At 41.4% G+C, this 19,967-nt stretch overlaps 1 protein-coding gene across 1 annotated transcript in view; it reads right to left on the bottom strand.

Moving 5' to 3' along the window:
* Positions 1-935: 935 nt before the first annotated feature.
* dnah7 (dynein, axonemal, heavy chain 7) overlaps positions 936-19,967 on the bottom strand; it is a gene marked incomplete at its 5' end in the record, with an annotated part of 73,888 nt that continues 54,856 nt past the window's right edge. Inside the window, 12 exons of the mRNA XM_071543963.1 lie at positions 936-1,142; positions 3,240-3,343; positions 4,784-4,961; positions 6,458-6,610; positions 9,125-9,355; positions 11,961-12,098; positions 13,633-13,818; positions 15,277-15,438; positions 15,805-16,005; positions 16,820-16,981; positions 17,207-17,383; positions 17,553-17,645. Of these exons, the coding sequence (XP_071400064.1) occupies positions 936-1,142; positions 3,240-3,343; positions 4,784-4,961; positions 6,458-6,610; positions 9,125-9,355; positions 11,961-12,098; positions 13,633-13,818; positions 15,277-15,438; positions 15,805-16,005; positions 16,820-16,981; positions 17,207-17,383; positions 17,553-17,645 (1,992 nt within the window). The remainder of the gene's footprint in view (positions 1,143-3,239; positions 3,344-4,783; positions 4,962-6,457; positions 6,611-9,124; positions 9,356-11,960; positions 12,099-13,632; positions 13,819-15,276; positions 15,439-15,804; positions 16,006-16,819; positions 16,982-17,206; positions 17,384-17,552; positions 17,646-19,967) is intronic.

Raw genomic sequence — 19,967 nt, 5'->3', positions numbered from 1 at the left:
GTGTATACAGTTAGAAAACAAGTACAAGGCACAGTGAGTTACCAGTTTAAGTGTTCTGACTGAAGTTTTCTTCAAAGTAGTGCACATACTGGACATAGGAATACAAAAAAACAAACAAACAGGAGAAAACAAGAAATATCACCAACTAGCTCCCTGGTTGCCACAAAAGCTGGTATACAGTAGCTCTCTAGCTGTGCATAATGGGAATTATCAGCATGGTTGGAACGCATCTTTGCAATCAGCAATCAAGCAGTCTAATTGCTTGTCTGAGTATAATCAATTATTTCAGTTGATGTAATGTTTAGTTGAGGTTCAGATCACTGTTGATACATTTGAACTGTTTGTCTGCATATGAAAATGTCCTTATGCACCACTGCTCAAACAGACAGTGTTAGTTATGCTTTATGACCTCCTGCAATCAACTGAAACCTAAAACAATGCGGCCCTGGTGCAAGAACAATATTTTCAAGATATGAAATGAATGAACATTCACATTGCCATTTAGAATGCAAGTCAAGGTTTCCCCGTTAGGCTTATTTTACACGATTCCAGTGTATGGGATGTACTGACCAGTCTATTTTTTGTGAATTTCAAAGCCCCATAACTTACATCTTCAAAAAGCTCCACTGCTATGTCATGTTATGGTTGACATGTCAGAGGAGTTACATCTCTAAATAGACTGTAATGAGAGTACCATACTTACCATAATTATTAAACTATTACATTAAAGTGCTATTGCTTCTGAACAGTACTCTGTTACAAAACATAGGAATGGTCACCTATCCTTTTTTATCTACCATCCTTATTCATTTAAATTCCTCATTTTACTGTGTAAAAACACAAGAGAGACTGCGTGGCTTGTTATCTTTTTAAATGCACTTCTTTCAACAATGAATGCAAGTGAAAAGAGAGAGGGTGTAAAACAAAACAAGAGACTAGGAGCTGAGCTGGCAGAGTAACGCTACCCCTCGTCTGATCCAGTGCTCCGCGGGCACGTTGGAGTTGAGCGTCATGGCGATCACGTAGTTGGTGGAGTGACCAGTGGTGGACAGGGTGCCGCGACGCTCGCTGGTCTTGTAGACGGGCGCCAAATAGCACATCCTCTGGGGGATGTCCTGTCGCTTGATAGGCTTCAGCCACATCTGACAGGGAAATAGAGAGAGGAGACAGGGGCTGCTGACAGAGGGTCAAATGACATGACATGACATGAAAATTTTACCTGTGGCTGCAAGTTTGTACACTCTACCAGGCACTTTGGCAGATAGTCATCATCATTTAGGGGTTGTTTCCCATTCAAAGCATTTATTTGGCTGGCAAAATAATGCAAGTGGCTAGTCAAATTTGCTGGTGGATAAAAAAAGGATAGTTTCCTGCCTTTATTACATGACAAATAAATGATCATGGTGGCTATATTTAGAGAAATAAGTTAAAACTGTACAAGAGGGAAGGTTAGTTCAAAGGTCAGGACCGAAAGCCAAACATGAAAACTAGTGGGAACTAATTCTGATCTTGATTTGTTCTACAACTGTTAAATTACAAATAGAAACTTTGGGGACATAAACTTTTAAAACAATAGCATTAAAAAGGATGAGTCCCCTTGGGCTATTAAGAGGCCTTGGTTATGCAAAAGGGATAAACTGGGCCACTCAAAAAAAAAAACATCTTTTACAAAAAAAAAACAGTTTGTTGAGTTGCAGCCAGAAAAATACTCATCCAGTTCCATAACAGGCGCCTCTATGAAGATTTGCATTTCAAAGCCAGCCACAGCAACCTCTGTTGTGTTTTTCCCCCCACAAATAATAAACACATTTTTAATTAAGTTCCGCTCTTGTCAAAAACTGATTCCGTTAATAAGTTGCCCTGAAATGTCTGAATATTCAAAATCATCAGTCTTGTGCATTATTCATAACCCCTAAATGCATTGTGAGGGCAAGACAGAGCACAGAGGGAAAAAAAAAAACGAAAAACAACAACAAAGAAACAAAACGAAACAAAAAACAGAAAACTCACAAAGCAATCAGTCCTAATTCGTCTGTGATTTTTCTGCCATCGGCCGCTGGCATTTTATTTCCATCTCTTACGGGGTGCAAAATTCATACAACATATCGAGCTGTGTTAATTAATGAAGCCCTTAGAAAACCAGGGAGGATGTGAGGGGGAAAGGAGACAGACTTTCTAAAGGCGTAATGTGCAAAGTGCTGAAACTGCTGCTCTGCACCGAGTCCAGAGAACAAGGAGCTGTGAACATCCTCCTGGTAGAACACCAGCTACTCTATTATTCTTCTGTTGGTTGTTGTTCACTCTCCTTGGAGGCTTGTGGCATTGTTCTCTGATAAAAAAAAAAGAGACGCCTCGTAGGAGTTTACAAGCGGAATAAAGATGGAATCGGCCCCATTTTCATAAGCTGATACATGGAAAGATATTATTCCTCCTCTTTTTTGACGCCCAGAGGAATTCATAGGAAGACGTTCAATGAATCTCCATCCCCTCAAACCAATGTTGCTTATGTAAGGAAATGTTATGCAACAATAAGGATTTTTTTTTTACTAGACTGAGGTGTTAACTGCTGCCTTCAGTGATTTTCACCATATACTGCCAGGTGATCTTATACTTAATATGTTGCCCACACTGAGCTGTCAAACCATATGAACTGTAAACCTCCACATTCCTCTGTGTGCCCCTCCAAATGCAAAAGGAAGTTATTTCTGGACGATGGGAAAAACAATTTATATACACTAAGGTAGACTTGTTGCCTTGATTGTTCTCGTATGATGCACATTTTGTTTTTTTTTTCGATTGAAAAACAGGTGCCATGTTGAAAAGTGGTTGTAGTTAGAAATGTACCAATGCCAACACTGGTATCGGATATATTTCGGGTTGATATCACGATAAAATAGGACATAACAGTAGAAATTCACAGAATTTCGTCAGTACCAAAATCTGATACTAAGAGCCACGTGTAAAAAGAAATCACAGCACAAATGCAGGGATGCTAAATGTTTCCTTAATGGCGAAAAATGAATTGCATCTCAAATGGTTCCGTCCAAAATAAGTCTATATTGTTTAGTATTGGTGTTTCATGGGATTCTCAAAGTTACTACTTGGAATCAATATCGGCAGTGAAAAACTGTGTATTTAGCGAACCACAATGGAAGTAATCCTTAAGTACTGAATGAAGTCAGTCAATCAATCAGTTGATGCATTAGCTGTTCTTCACTCATCTGTGTTGCAGTTCTTACCACAGGCATGGTGTCGTGCAGCACTTTGGGGTACGACTCAGCAAGACGTTTGGTCTTTCTGTCCCAACGGGCACCGTCAAGGAAGAGCCCTCGAATGTACACACCTGAGACACACACACACACACACAAATTTAGTGTAAAATATATATATATATATATATATGTGTGATATATGTGTGTATATATATATATATATATACATATATATATATATATATATGTATATGTAAATGTAGTAATAAACACAGAACCTATAGCTTAATCAGTTTACAATTAGGTTGTCTCTAAAAAGCTTGATTCAGACCACACCAGTGCCAATCACTAAACAAACGTTCACAGCTGAATCTCCTCTACTACATCGCCAGTGACATGAGGGGCAGGAATTCACCTCAGCTGACTGTCAGCCTGACAGAGAGATAAAACACTCCAGATAGATCACTTAACACAACACAACACTCAGCAGTGGCAACTTTGAAAGGAAAAAATCCTGACTACATTTTGGCATGCCTCCTTTCTAGCTGATATCCATGAAACCCAAGACAAACCAGTGGCTAAATATATGTTAATACAGCAAAAACATGTTAGGCTTTCTTGTAAACATAACCCAAAGGTGATCCGGTTGCAGATCCATGTTTTATTTCCCTGTTGTTCGCTTAAAAAGGGGCATTAAATAATCTAAAACAAAGTCACATGTTCACAATAGAGACAAGTAGGCAAAGTAAGAAAGTAAGAAAATCCTTCCTGAATCAAGTTAAATTGACCTCTGACCTAAAACACACGTGCCTTTTCTGTTTTTCCATGAATGCATGTAAGCTCTCTTTAATAACATGGTAGGAAAAAGAATGAAAAAAAGTTGACTGTTCAGATACTGTCAGTGTCACACACACACACACACACACACACACAAACTTCTAGCATGGCAGTACAGGCTGTGTGTGTCAGCGTGATGAGATCCCAGCTGGGGTCTGATCGAGGATGAGGCTTTATGCGAGGCTTTGATTGAGACTCCCATAGCGGAGCCAGGAGCACGGCGAGGGGCTGATGCAGACCCCGAGACTAGAGGAGGGGCCGCTAGGTTCTGTCTCTCTTTCTTTCCCCTTTACACTCTGCCTCTCTCATTCGTTCCATCAGTCTGACGGTCTGTTTATCTGTCGGTTCTCATCTGCTTGTATCCTCTCTACCACCCGCTGCTTATTTTCCTCTTGTTTTAGTTTCTGCCCGCCCTCCTTCGCTTTTCATTCCCTCTCTAACGCAGTTCAAGCTCTCTCTATCCTCCTGGTGTTTTTTTTTGTTTTTTCACCTTTCCAGCAATGTCCTGCGTTACATTCACACAGTTGCACATATTCCCCACCTGACAGCTGCCCAGGACGACCATAGTCTTCCACTGTTGGCCACTGATCAGCTGGGGTGCACCTGCAACCCTCCGGTCACAAGCCTGCCTCCGTAACCTTCACACTGCCACCTTTCCCTCTCCCCCAAAAACCACCCTCCCTTCCTTTGCCCACCCTGTTTTCCTCCTCCTCTCCCCACCACCAGTATCCTACCGTCCTCGGGTGGCTTTTTGTACTCCTTGTCATCCAGCACCTCGAAGTCGAAGCCCAGCTGGTCGATGGGGATGGTGTGCTTCCTGGCGTAGTTCTGCTGGCCACCCGTCAGGAAGGCCTGGGTGAAGAAGAACCCTGACATCCAGAAGACAGCCGGCGTACCGTCGTCGTACCAATCCTGAACACACAGCAAGGGAGAGAAGACAGTGACATTTATAACTGAATTTGACCAAAACCCACTGGACCCAATGAGTTTGGGACAGGTTGAGCTGAGTTTTTCCACTGTAACTGCTTCTGTTTTGGTTGGGTTAGGGCTAAAATTATTGTCAGAATCATCAGTAAATTGTTCATAAATTTGTGTTTTGAGTTGCCAAATGATCTATTCCTCTTCTTTTTAGTAGGGTATGGGATCACAAAAACCTATACTCCTAATGCTCTGTTCAAGCTTGGCCGAACAACTCTTGGTTTCAAGCTGGGTTGTCCTCAGACTTTCTGGAGCAACACCAACTCTGAGATAATAGGAAGGAAATGGAAGAATATTGTCTGTGTTTGTGAATGTATTTCTCCATCCATTAGTCTGTCTGTGTTTAGGAATGCATGCCTGTCTGCTAGTACATATCAGATGAGCCAGTCAGATGAGCAGCCCGTTACTTTCCAATTGATTCTTCCTGTGGTGGGTACCCAGTCATGGTTTGGCCAGAGTTTAACACTGGCATTTAGAGTGGATATGTGCATTTGTACGCACGCACGCACGCACGCACGCATGCACACACACACACTCGCTTGAAATGCTTCATTTTTTTGTATGCAATCCTTATAAATGTTGTTTTTTGTTGTTGAAAATATAAAAAAAATAAATATTGCAAGTCAAAAAATGCTAAATTCAAATGATAGAGATGATGAAATGATAGAGTGGTTTAAGGACTTTTAACACATACAAAAAGCACAATCTCTGATACAAAGTTTCGCTACCTATTACTGCAAAGACTGAACAGAATTTCACACACACACACACACACACACACACACACACACACACACACACTTTGCAGACTCACATGACAGGTCATTTCCCATACCAACTCTGACCGTGGGTGAGGAGCACACTACTTACTGGATCCCCTTAACTTCTGTGTGTTAATGAGCCACAGTGAAATAAGTGGTCTTGTGTAGCTCAGTGGGAAGAGCATGACACCAGGATTAGAGATTCTGCTCCTTGTGCAGCTCGATGGGTGGAGTGTGGTGTGGAACTGCCAAAGTCAGGGTTCAATTCCCACTAGGGCCGCCCATACTAAAGAAAATGCATGCACTAATCAGACTGTAAGGTGCTTTGGATAACTGTGGCTACCAAACTTTATGTTATTTTTTTAAGCAGGGTGGTTATGGTAGCCTCAGTGTCAAATAGAATGGAAACCCAATGTTAAATAACTGTAGAGGTAAGCACGTCTTTCTTTCTTTCTTTCTTTCTTTCTTTCTTTCTTTATATCTGTCTTTCTCCATCCCATCCTAGCCTCCTTTCTCCCTTTCTCCTTCCTCTATGTTTTAGACTTTGAGGCTGTTTTGTTTTTGAAGACCTTAATTAACTCGGCAGTTGTAAATGACTGAATTTAATTTACTTCTTTCATGTTTCATATTTCAAAGACTGATGTCGAGCGGTATGACAGGTGAGTGTACCTGTAAGAACTTGAGTCGTTCCAGGAAGTCGCTGACATAGCTTCCCAGGGGTTTGAGGCTGGGGTAGGACTTCTTCATCCACATGCCAGGGATGCGGCCCTTCAGGATGCTGTTGACCACCTCCTCCAGCTCCGCAGACATCACTACCAGCCCCTGACACACACACACACACACACACGCAAACACGCATACAGGATACGCATGTGTATAATTACAGAGAAAAAAAAAATCACAGATGCTTTGAGCCTGTTTTTCAGAATCATTTGAGCATGAAGTGGATAAATACGCAGATAGGCTTAGCTCACACACCAGCGCATAAATGGCATCTTCACCACTTGAACATGTGAAGTTGTTCAGGCTCTGTTCCAGCTACTGAAGCCACGCAAGTATGAGAGAGAGAGATCCAAGCTCGTCATGTAGGTGACAGACAGCCACATAATGGGGACCCTTATCGCTCTATAGGGTCGCTTTGATACCAGCAGGCAGGGCGACGAGCTTGTTCCCCATCCTGATAACCTGACTTCTTTCCGCTTCAATCCCAGGAGACTGATGCATCTCAATTTGCACTCATTTAATTCACATTGCCATTTAGAAAGCAGAGCACATGGTAAGGACTTTGGATACTAAACGGCACAAAGAGACAGACATTAAATTGTGTTGATGCAGGGTTTTTGTTTTAGTTTTTTTGAACATGTTGTTATCACTTGCTTTTGTTTGACAGCTGGCAAGCTGTTTGGGAGGAGAAAAAATGAGTTTTGACTTTGTTGATGTATATTTGATGCTAATAGCTGGGCAAAAACCCTTATTTCTACCACTTTGGTTGGGTCACATTTGCGATCTGAAAAGAAATACATGATACCTTTACTGGAGTGGAATATTTGGCCAAGGGTTATAAATGGTGCTACGGAATTACCCTAATATTAAAATCCCATGCCAGGACTCAAATGTAACTTGCCACAAATCAAAGCAACTTCATTTTCTAATGGTTTCATATGTGGATGGATGTTAGATAAAAAGATGGTTTAAGTCTCAATCATTTTTGTCCAACGACCCTGAACTGATGGCCTAAATCTATATCTATATAAGTAATGGATTAAATTGTTGCTTGGTATTGGCCAATGGATTAATGGATTAGTCCTTGGAATCAGTATTGACAGGAAAGTGTACTGCCGGTGCATCCCTAGATCTTAAGACATTAAGACTTTTCATTTTGAGCAGACTAACCAACTAACCCTTTTAACTCCCTTGAGATGAATTATAAAGCTAACGGTCTTTAGCGCTCTGACTGAGCTACTGCAGGGGATTAAATGCTCCTAGAGTGTTCGACAGCCAGTGGTTCCTATGTGGCCCTAGACACAGCGAAGTGGTTAGACACTGCGTAATGGTGTGGCGAGAGTAGAGATCTGTGGCAGGGTGGGCTCAGCTCTTCTAAACACTGCAGGAGATAAGACCGCTAACTGAACAGAAGGCTGCTGGGGGGGGGAGGATTGGGTGGCTGCTGCGCCCCAGTTGTTCTCACGGGTTCAACAGGATTCCTACATATTTTCCATTTTATAATTGCATACATTTCTAGACAGCAATTTATTGGATATTGCAGATTTCTTGCTCATTCTTCTATGCCTTTAGCTATAGGTTTTGGTATATGTATGTTTCAGCTCCTTCCTTTGATTACTCTTGTACTGCTTGCTCATACCTTTGTTTTATTCCTTTATCTATTATCTGTATTCAGTGTTTTACTGTTTTTAGTTTAATTCTTTTCTTCTCATTTTATCGTAAAGCAACTTGTAACCTTGTTAAGAAAGGTGCTATATAAATAATGTTATTATTATTATAGGCTAATAATATTACTAGCTGCATACAAAATACTGTAGCATATATAGACTCTGGGGAGCAGACTTTCCAGACTTTTCCTCAAACTTTCATGATTATTGGTTGATAACTGATTATTTTATTTTTTAAGTAAAATTGTCAAAGTCATTTTCAATATGTTTCCTTCCTTTCAAAACCTGTTAAGGAAACCTGGTTCAACTAATAGAAAATTATGTTGTTGGACTGGTGCTTTGTTGGTTTCTGCCTAAAAAGCCATTTGGAGTGTGGTATTGAATGCTTATCTAATCTCTGAGGATATTTTCCTCCTATAATCATTCAGCAGAGGTGGGCCTCCACTGCTGAGAAAATGTAAAATCAATGAAAATTCATCATTTGGCCTTACTGTTTACTCAAAACAAACCAATTTAGGGCATTTATAGTGCATTAGGCCATATATCATGCTATAAGTATCCAAACAATAAGTATCCTGGAAATAGCATCAGGAGCGAGCCCAGAATCTCAACTACTCCCAACCCTTGCTGCTACAGTGAATTCTAGGGGAAACACTATTGGAGTTATTTGCAAATAGAGCTTCTTAGAATGTCATTTTTTCTGGATTTGGGTGTTACACTTTTGTCACAGAAAAGCAAATGCTGACAGTATACCGTGTACTTGAAACACACTGAGATTGAGTCCAGCTCCTTTGTTGCATGTTACCCAATTTCTCTACTGTTTTTCCTGTCACCTCTTACTTTTACATTCAGCAAAGATGTTTTTCTCTGGCTTCACTGAATGGAAATGTAATAATGTAATAGCAATTTTCTTTCACATTCCCCTGTGCGAACTCCTCTTGTGTACCTTTATGGCCTTCTGAATGTTGACACAGGAATCTCGGATGGTCCGCAGCAGGTTGTTGAAGCGGCCCATCTCCTGCACCAGCACCGTGTTCATGCTCTGATTGTAGCTGGTGGGAAAGCGCCGCATCGCTGCCTCCAAGTCAAAGTCTGCAGGCAGCTTGCTCAGGATGTCAGCTGACACATCAAAGACCATGTCATCGGAGGATTTGGCGTCTCCGCCTGAAGAACGGGACTGATCAGAGACAGAGAGCGAGAGAAGATGGATGAGAAGGGGTGGCAGCAATTGTGGTTCAGATTGGTTTGACAATTCATAGTTTTTTGGAAATTATCTTTTGCTGTCTTTGACTTGTCAGATGATTCTCTTCTTTTTTAAGACCCTTTTCCACTGGTGCCATTTTATCTCTGAAAATACCCTCATATTAAGAGGCTTTCACTTAGCTCCTAGAAAAGACTTAAAGTTTCCAGCCTTTATCTTTCACTTAGTCTTTGTAAATTACCTTTGCATATTTTTCATAATTTTTGTCAGATCAGATTGACATTTAAAAGTTCAAGTTTTTAGACCTTTCTTGAAATTACTTGGAATACCACAGTGAAATCAGTTTCGGCTTAATTGTACCTTTCCTTTCTCAACCAGGAGAACTTTCTCAGCCTAGCCTACAGCTACCACTATAACACTCTGATGAAGAGGTCCTGTGCTTGTACTTACTTTAAGCTTTCCCTCTGAGCACACCCACACACACATACACGTGTGCACGCTCACATGCACAATAAAACCATGAGATGATAACCATGGTGAGCAAGCATCACACACATTTTCCCCTATTCCTCTCACATGAATCTGAGACAAACATAATAATTCCTGTGACTCTGATAATCATTCATTCTAATCTGTGATTCTTCCCATTTACCCTCCATCCAACTTGCAGTATTTACCTACTTGATGCTCAGTCACAAGCCAACGGTAATGGATAATCATTGGCTAATGGCAATGGGGTTACAGTAGGGGAATGACAAATAGCTGTTTCATTCCATTTGAAGCGTCTCCCTGTTTATCGGTCATTGAGACTGATGGGACTGTATTAGATGCTAATAAAGTTCACACATGACTGAAGCCATTATTAATCTTGGTGAGCGCTGTGTGTGTGTGAATGCCAGGCTCCGTTGAGCTCTAATTTTAACTTGTGAAGTCTAAGTGGCGATGGCCCTGGAGATATTTTTCATTTGTTTGTAGCATCTGAGGTCTGTATCCATCTGAATGTGCTTTTGGTGTCTGAGATGGTATACATATACTGGTAGTTGAAAGAGACTGAGTCAGTGGGTTTAGTGGGCTATGTGAAGCAGAGAGTTACAGCATGTTTATGTGTGCACACCCTGGTCTGCTCCTACAACAGTTGCGCTTATTAAATTTCAACTTCTATTCCCCCGGGAATTCAGACAAGTTAAACTTTTGGCTGCTTGCAACTTTCTGCCAAGTGAGAAGCTCTACTCTGTATCTTAATATAAATAAATGGATAGATAAATAAATATACCTTTTGCCCTTTGCAGGAGAGACTGCACTTCTGTTATCTTCGAGTAGGTTTTGATGTGGAGTCTGTTAGATTTTTTATTTTTTTTGCAGTAAGCGATGTGTGGCACCGGTAGTGGTAAGATGTAATCTTCAGCAAGCTAACCTGGTCTAACTTTAAAGAACTGAGATTTAATGAGCTTGGATCACAGGACTCCTCCAAAGCTACTGTGAGTCATACTGTGTGTCTTTGCGGTGTCAAAGAAAGACAACCTACAATGACAGAGTTTTTTTTTTTTTCTTTCAGACATCTCTCTACAAACAACTGAAATATTCAATAGATTTTCTTTTTCTTTCTAATTAATGTTGCATGGTAAATTTTAATGGAAGGAAATCCAATATTAAAGGCTGGCAAGGATACTGATAAAACAGGTTGGAGACCTAAGGGAAGGATGTGTGAGGACACTGAGGATGCTGAGTGTGTTTGTGTGCATGTGTGAATTTGTATTCAAGTGTTTATATAAATGTGTTTCAGTGCTATGTGTGTACTACAGTGTGTGTGTGTGTGTGCGAAAGAGAGAGAGAGAGAGAGAGAGAGAGAGAGAGAGAGAGAGTGTGTGTGTGCATGTGTGTGTTGCATTTGTGAGAGTATCATTGTGTGTTTGCAAATGCATGCCATTTGAAAATCTACCAAGCAAATTAATGACATGTCCCATTGACTATCTGGGACATTGGCCAATAGGAGGTACGTTGGTTTGAGGGGCGTCCCAGGGCTCCTGGCATTGAAAGTCACTGCAGATCTAACTTTTCCTGTTTCAGCTGTTCCCCTGCCAGGCCGCAATGCCACTTTGCCCAGGATGCTTTTTCCCTTAGAATTCAGGTTCTCTGGTCATGCATCTCCAGGTCACTTCATTTTGGATCGCATTCCTGTTATTGTTTGAGTGGTTTGGTACCATGTCAGCGGAATGGCACCGATGGAGCAGCTGGTGTACAGTGTTGATAAGGGAAGTAATGACACTCAGCTATTCAAAATGGCTACTAGTTCTCAAGATAATGTATCACTGTCAGTGCTATAGAGAATGGCAGAGATTAATACATGATCATACCTGTACCCAAATCTTAGAGGCTTTGTATTTGATGACTGCAATGGCCCATGTGAGAATATTACAAGTAATAGCTTAGTCCTGAAAACATTCCTCACTATGTATGTCTGCTTTCTGGAAAGGTATATGTACATAAAAAAATACACATGTGTATGTGTGGTAATCAATGTGGCATTTGGTGTGTTCCAGCTCCAGGTTGCTGTGCAAGCCTTGGCTAGCCGGATGTTTACCTGTGTGAGCAAGATGCTGTCGACCAGTAGTTGTGTCTCAGCCTGATCCTTGGTGATATCTGCGTTGGCGTTCATGCCGAAAATCTCTGGTGACGGGTTGAGTGGCAGCAACTTGGTGTATTCTATGTAGCTGTTGTACTGCAAGGGGGAGGCAAAACCAGAGGGGGGTGGGGGGTGGGGGTGGGTGGGCATGAGGACAATTTTTAACGCAACACCAGGAAACATCCCAAGTAATAACGCTCATTGAAAAACAAGTCGACTCCTTAGATTGCTGACATTTATAATAATGACTTTGTAAATGTGAGTTCATGAATAAAAGATGTGGTTGGAGGGGGGGTTGCGGCATTGGGGGAGAAAATGCCAAATAAAATGGAGCATACCGTAGATTGCACTTGTGTTCACAAATATATCAAACCGCACTGATGGTGGTGGCCCGCTGTGCCTTGTTACACACATTTTATCTCCTAATGACTTTTTAAAGGTAGCTCAAAGAAAGTGCTAAGCAACTGTGAGAGTCATTTAATATACTTCGTCTTAAAAAAAAAAAAAACATCAAAATGAGTTTCTTAAGTTTTCTTTTACTCTTAAGGTGGTGATACACAGAGCAGCTTTTGAGTAACTCAGTGGAAAAGAGTTGCTTCAGCTCTACTGTTTGAATTACAGGAAAACCCCATTGTCAGGAAATATTGAAATAGATTTTTGAACCTGTATCTTACTTCATTATTTGTTGGTGGAAGCATCCATCAAAATTTGCCTTGGTACCTCAATATCACCACCCGTAGACACACTGTATGCAGCTTGTCAAAGCTACATTAAAGCACAGTGTATGATTGGGAGATGTGGAAAATTTATGACATTTTCAGTTTGAGTCAGTCTCTTTCAGAGTACATTATCTCTGTTAATCGATCATTATGAGTGACAAGAGGCAATGTGTCAGAACCCCAAGTCATAATGAATCCATACTGGATACACATGTGAACAACGGACATGTTTCTGCATAGATGACGATCAAATCATATGAACAGCGCTTAATGCTTGCCCGTCCATTAACACAGAGGGTGGTTCGCTCTTTTCTCTTGTCACATTAATTAACATTAAATTTAACACCAGTAACAAGAATAAGAGAAATCTAATTGAGCAGCCACACTACATCATAAAATCCTAATTGACTTATCTCAAAAGTGATAGGTGGAATTCAGCTTTGCAAGATAATTTTAAATCTGCATTGGATCGATGTCTCAACTTTGCCATTCTTTATTTTTTATTTCAGGACACCATAACTGCTGTGTTCAAAATTGTCACTCTGCTAGGAAGGTAGGAACAATGCATATATAAGCAAAAATGAACAGGCAAAGTCTGTGCTGCTTGTTCCACATCTCAAAAACGTCAAATTATCTCAAATTAAAAAAACAACTTTACATATAGGTTTCTCTGAGGCCCTTCTCTAGGTGAACTACCCTGTAGCCTGGTAATGGAGTAAGGGCTGTGGGCCTGATTTGTAAATATCCTATGCACAAATTATTGTGCTTACAACCAAATCCACTTCATCACTTTACAAAGTATGAATGCTATAGATATGAGCTTTTTTAATCATATTCCTTGAAATTATGGTACGATGGTATGTAGGTTAAAGCCAAAGAATATTTTTGTAACTGAGTCCCTGCATTCTTACGTCACCCTCAGCTGGTGCGTAGTAGAGCCCACTGGGGTCAAACTTGTAGTCAGGGTCCTCGATGATATTGGCGGTGTAGAAGATGGAGAGGATGGTGCGCAGCGTCCGTCTGTCCCAGTCATCTGTCACGCGCCCTCCATAGTTACATTCGCCAGTCATGTAGCGGAGGGCATCAAAGGGCACTTCCTGTAGGAGCAGGAAATCATGCATTCATCATGGAGACCCAGTCATCACCCTGTGTTTGGGGATCATATTGAGATCTGCCTCTCAAGTATTCTGAGAGAAGGAATTGAACTTTGTGTAACGTGTGCTGGATCTCACTGTGTGTGATTCTTTGAGTTGTGTATGCCTTTTTCAATAACAACATTTGCTGAAATTCAGTTCAGCACTTGGAGAATATATGAAGGAGGATGAAGGATGTACTGGTGGGCGGCGGGGGTGGGGGTGTGCACATGGCATTTTCTGGGGGGTGGGATTTCACTTGCAAATTCAGCAAGAGACACAGGGAAATGTCAGTGAACTCAAAAAAGATACTCTTGATGGGTTTTCTGCCACTTTGTTTTGGAGCTGCAGCAGAGGGATCGGGGGTGGTAGCGGGTTGGAGCACTTTCTGTGGTTGGAAAAATGTCAAGAGGGAATTTGAATATGACTGATGAAAAGGACACTTGAGTGAAGAGGGAACCACTTGTAAATGTCAGAATGTATGTTATAGGCTTAGATCTTCAATATACAGAGTGGATGTTGCGTGTGTGTTTGTGTGTGTGTTCGTGTGCAAGAAAAAGATACTCTATGTACACTATGTAAAGTATCAGAGAATGCTGCATTTGCACGCGTAACCTACAGCAAGTACATGCTCGTACTATACATGTGTCTGTTTATGTGGTTTGACGAATGTATGATGTGTATGTACTATGTAAGTAAAGTTTAGTATGTTAAGTATCTGTGCCTGTGTGCACACATGCACAATGTAGCTACAATGCAGCAATGTATGTCAAAATTGGCATCATCCTTTTCAAAACTGTTGCCGACTATCAAACTTTATTTCCTAGGCGATAATGATATTGGTCTGATCAATTACTTGTACTGAATAACTTCGACCATTATCTTTTAGGTTAACTGACAAAAATGAATGCTGTACAATCCGCTTTTGCCCATTAGAGAGATCCAACTTCTTTCTGTATGTGAAAAAGGCAAAAATCAACTTGCTTCCTACACATGCTACACACAGAGGTATTTTACCATGGTATACAAGGCAGGAATCTACCGTTTTGTCCACAGGACACAGAAAATCCCAATTATCACCACACCATCTACTTTTTTACCATCCAAATAGATTTTTAGGACCTCTAAATGATGGCTGGTTATCTGCCAAATTGTAGAGGAGACAAACTTACCGGCTGGAAACTACATTTACCAGAATTTGACTTGTGCTGGGTGTCAATTTCCCACCCTGTATCGAATTTCAGTATTGGGTTAACTCTCTGATATTAATACCCAGTTTTAGCCCCAATTTAATTACAAAGTGCTTTCTTCAATTAATACAATACAAAACCCATTCATTAATTAAAGCAAAATTTAAAAGTAATAATTAAAAAGGATATCCAATAAGACTACCATTATTTAGTGCATCCCTAGCATCCCCACCTGGTACTGTTCGAGGAACATGTGTAGCTGCTGCACGGAGATACGGAGGTCGGTCTCATTGAACTCGTAGGGGATGTTCCAGCCCAAAGGTCCAAACTTCCTCCTCTCTTGGGTCAGAGCATGGAAGAAACACAGGCCATATAGCAGCTTCTTGAACACAGCCTGAGGAGTGGATAGACAGACACACACACACACACACACACACACACACACACACAAAAACAAACTGGTAATCGAAGCACAGAGGGAAAGTACAGCATAGGAAAAATAATGGTGGACATTTCTTCCTTCCATGGGCAAAACCAAACACACTTTGAAATGCACAGTGGGGGTGAAAATACACACGAAGAAACAGAAGACGCCCAGTGGTGTAGGCATGAGAGGTATGTCGAATAAGTACAAACACACCTATATTCCACTCCTAAAGAGTAAGAGGTTGTACAGTAGGCAGGCGTACCTCAGTCCACATATGAGCCCAAACCGCATACACCTACCCATCTACACATACACACAGACACACACACTGACCGACTTGCTGCAGCTGCCAAAAAACTCAGGGTCAGAGATGGGGTCCATTTGGAAGGAGCGTGCGATGTTGGCTCGGAGGCCCTTCGGGGCCTCGTTGGTCATCTTGACCCCATTCTGGAGCACAGCCACGGGGAAGGTGGGAGACGGGTAGCTGGTCAGCCACAGCCTGAAGTCTGGGTGGGTAGTGTCAGGGTTCAGCTCCTGTTCAGAGCCACAAGGAGCAAGTAATGGGTTTATGTCTCCTGAAAGTAATGTATTGGAAGCAATGTAGCACTGTTCCCATCTGATGAGAGAAAAGGCTGGGGAGTTGTGAGGAGCAAGTTAGGGGCAAAGACAGGAATGGGAGTTGGACTGATCACAAAGAAAGAGTGGTAACATGGTAGAGGTCACAGGTTCATCTAGTTTGCTGTAGAGTAAACTGGTGCAAAATAAACAAGGTGCCATGGTGGTTTCATCAATGGTTATTGATGATTAATAAAGATATTTTTATAAAGTGTAAGTTTATAAACCTTAATCTAGAGTGTTAATTCAAAAGACTATGTGCAACATTATATCAGACATCTTACTGAGTGGCGAAAACACTACATCAGGGTGATTCTGACACTGACATCACAACAACAAGGCTGAAACACAATTATGTCAATTTCACTTTCAAACAACTGATGTCCCATTGCTGTAATTGTAGGACAGAAACACAACAACAGATGGCTTCAAAGTGATCACATGTCAGTTACATGCCATCCCGCCTTGATATTTTGAGATGAAATGTCAGAACCATCCTGCAAATGATGACTATTATTGATGTTCACGTTTCATAAACATCCCCAGGGACGGGCTAGTGATGGTCCCCCATACAAAACAATACAAATGTCCTTTGTCTTTTGTTATTTTCATCTTCACCGCCCCACTTCATTCATGTGAGTGCCTGGAAGACAAGTTTGCTTAGAACAGTACTGCAACAAACATTATTCCAAGGTACATGTGTGTATTTTTCTCTTTCTGTTAGTGCTCTGACCTCACAGACTCTCTCCAGTGTGGACATCCAGGAAGTGGCCAAGTGGCAGTTCTGCAGGACCACCCATGTCCCCTCCTTAATGCCTGTCTCAATCATGTTCATGGCGATGGGCCCCTGGCCTTGGCCCAGAGAGAGGGAGGTCAGCTTGTTACCACTAAAGCCCTGAGGGATAAAAATGTACATGCACATACACATAGATGTTGACCAGGAAAGGGTTAAAATAAAATAAATTCCACACTTTCAAGACCTGGGTGGGAGTCTTGGAAATCTTTGTTTGTTTCTTTTTTTCAGCCTTGGAAATCTTGAGGATTCAATTTCTTCTTTCATGTTCAGTTTGTAGACACAGTGGGATTCAAAGCTGTTAAAACTTCTCAGATGTCTCCATACCTTTTCATCTCCGAACTTGAGCAAGGCAGCCATGGGGTCTGAGCCAGGGGAGAGGATGAAGATGAGGGCAGCACAGCAGTGGCTATCCACAAAGGCCTTGCCCAGGTTGAAAGGCGGAGCCTCAATGAAGGGGCGGCCCAAGCTGTCCGACACAAACTCCTGCACCATGGGAATGACCTGGTGGACAAAAGGAGAGTGGATGAGTCGGATATGTTCAGAGGTTATGGCAAAGTAGCCCTGATTTGTCTCCCTTGATTAATTTTTCAGCCTTGAGACGGAACAGAGTGCAGCTCAATATCCTACTAATAATATCCTAACATTTTTAAGAGCAGTGATGTGAACTGACCTTGTCTGGTCTGAGACAACGAATCACCAGCATCTTCTGAAACTGGCCCAGCTTCTCCTGCCACTCATCAGGGAAGGGAGTCTGGTGGGGGCTCTGGAGACGCGACACACGCATGACAGACAACCCATCAAATCATTACATACATCCAGAGGAAGTGCTACAAACTCCACACTGTAGAGATGTTCATCCCATAGTATCTCTTGACAGTGAGTATGTTTACATGTACATTAATATTCCGTTTATATTCAGAATAATCAAATATTCAGTTTATTGATTTGGCTCATGTAAATGCCATATCCCATTTACAATGAGCGGGATAAGCGGGAAAATCCCGTATCCTGACTATGAAAAACCTGAATAAGCTAACTGGGATATGTCGTTATTAATCACTATATTTTGACTCTTATTGTTGGGTTTGGCCACATGGTTTGGCGTTTCCATGGAGTCACAAGCATCAAAATAATGTGCCACTAATGAACACAACAGGAAAACTGTAGAAGGCATGTAGTTATATGAGCAAAAATATTTATTGATCATTCCTTGTAAACGGCATATCCCAACTAAGGTCTTAGCAGGGATAAGGCTCATATACGGAATATTGATGTGTAAATGCACTCAATGTTTCTTTTTTTCTTCTTTCTTCTTTTTTTCATTTACCCAAATAAACAAGTAAAAAAGCCAAACATTTACCAGACTTTTGCTAGAAAAAATGTAATCTCCCTTGCAGCCCCCACCTTCTTTCACTAACTCACCGTTATCTATCACATCAAGCCAATAACTACATTCCAAAACCAACGTTTAAGTGGCCTAACGATACAAACAAGCAACCCAGATAAGGAGGTAAGCCGAGCCACACAGACGAATAAATGCCATCTTTTAATGTTGTTTGTAATGAGGGAATTCACAGTCATTTTCATTCATCAGGCAGGGAGCCGTCTGGAGGGGATCGGCCTGTGCCACGCCATAATCAGGTTACTCTCCGATATAATGGAAGCGCCTTGGCATCAAACTTGTTTTTTTGAGGGGGGTGGTCGGGCGTGTGTGTGTGTGTGTGGGGGGGTATAGCATTTTATTGACCTGTAGCAAGATTAAGCAACGTAATTAAGCGATAAGAGAGGCAATCTGTGATGTGTATGGGGAAGAGAAAGAAAAATGTAAGAGGGAGACAGAGAAAGAGAGAGGCGGAGGAAGGAGAGGAAAAAGACAAAGAAAGGGGAGAGAGACAGAGAGAGCCAGAAAGAAGGGAGGAGGGAACAAGAGAGAGAGAAGGGAGGAAAGGGAGAGGGAGAATGAGGGGGAGAGACATAGAGTAAGAGCCACTGGGTACTGGGGCAGAGCAATATGTTTGGTTAATTTGTGGCACAATTGTGCTGGGGGAAGTGAGTGATAATGCCGGGAACTTTTTGGAATTATTTCCCCCAGGCTGTTTGTCGAGAGACTTCTGGCTATGTGTGTTGGCAGGTGCTTTGAGACGGATACACCTATTTAAGGTCTCCTGGGGATTCTCTGTGTGTGCATGGGTGTGTGTGCATGCATGAGTCTGAGTGCCTGTGTGCTTGATTGAACAGCTGTTCTTGCATCAAGATTGAATAGCTGTGAATTGTGCAACTGGAACAAACTAGATTTAATTAGATAAAAGTGTTATGTCAGATTCTGTTGATTGTAATTCAAAGATGGGGTGTGTGTGTGTGTGTGTGTGTGTGTGTGTGTGTGTGTGTGTGTGTGTGTGTGTGTGTGTATGTGTGTGTGTGTGTGTGTGTCTGTGCAAGCACGCAGCAAGTGCACAAGCATGTCTGTGTGTCCTTGATTGAACAGCTGTTCTTGCATCTATATTGAATAGATGTGACTTGCACAACTGGAACAAACTAGATTTAATTAGATAAAAGTTCAATGTCTGATTCCATTGTTTGTAATTCAAAGATGGCGTGTGTTGTCACCTATGCGTGACAGCAAGTCAGGCTGTTCAACTGCCTAAACTATTTCTCTTTTGCACTCTATCTTCTCTTCTTCTTTCCCTTTCTCACCTATGCTTTCACACATAAAATTGAAACTTTAATGATCCTTGTGGGTAAACTGGGCTGTTGCATCAGCAAATAGCAAGAGGATACAGTAAAAATTAACAGAATATAAATAAGATTATAGCAAAAGAGGGTCATAAGTACATACTGTATGCAACTAACAATTTAAACACTAGAACCTTATTGTCTGTTATATGATGATGATAATAATAAAACATTAACTGATGATATATTATAATCATTAGCAGTGGCGTTGCCAGGGTCTTCCGAATATTTTGAGATTAGCCCCGAATATTTTTGATCAGTTAATATGTAGTCCTAAGTGAAGTTTTACATTATTCAAGATTTCTGTCGCCTCTCATCATCCACGCTCCATTGTGAGCCTGTCTACACAGAT

The sequence above is a fragment of the Centroberyx affinis genome, unplaced genomic scaffold (genome assembly GCF_046629955.1).
Source record: "Centroberyx affinis isolate AG114_WGS23_722 - 3 ecotype Tasmania unplaced genomic scaffold, CSIRO-AGI_Caff_v1 ptg004426l_1, whole genome shotgun sequence".
NCBI classification, from domain to species: domain Eukaryota; kingdom Metazoa; phylum Chordata; class Actinopteri; order Beryciformes; family Berycidae; genus Centroberyx; species Centroberyx affinis.
The sequence above is the reverse complement of the archived record's forward strand: the minus strand, read 5'-3'. Positions and strand labels throughout refer to the sequence as shown.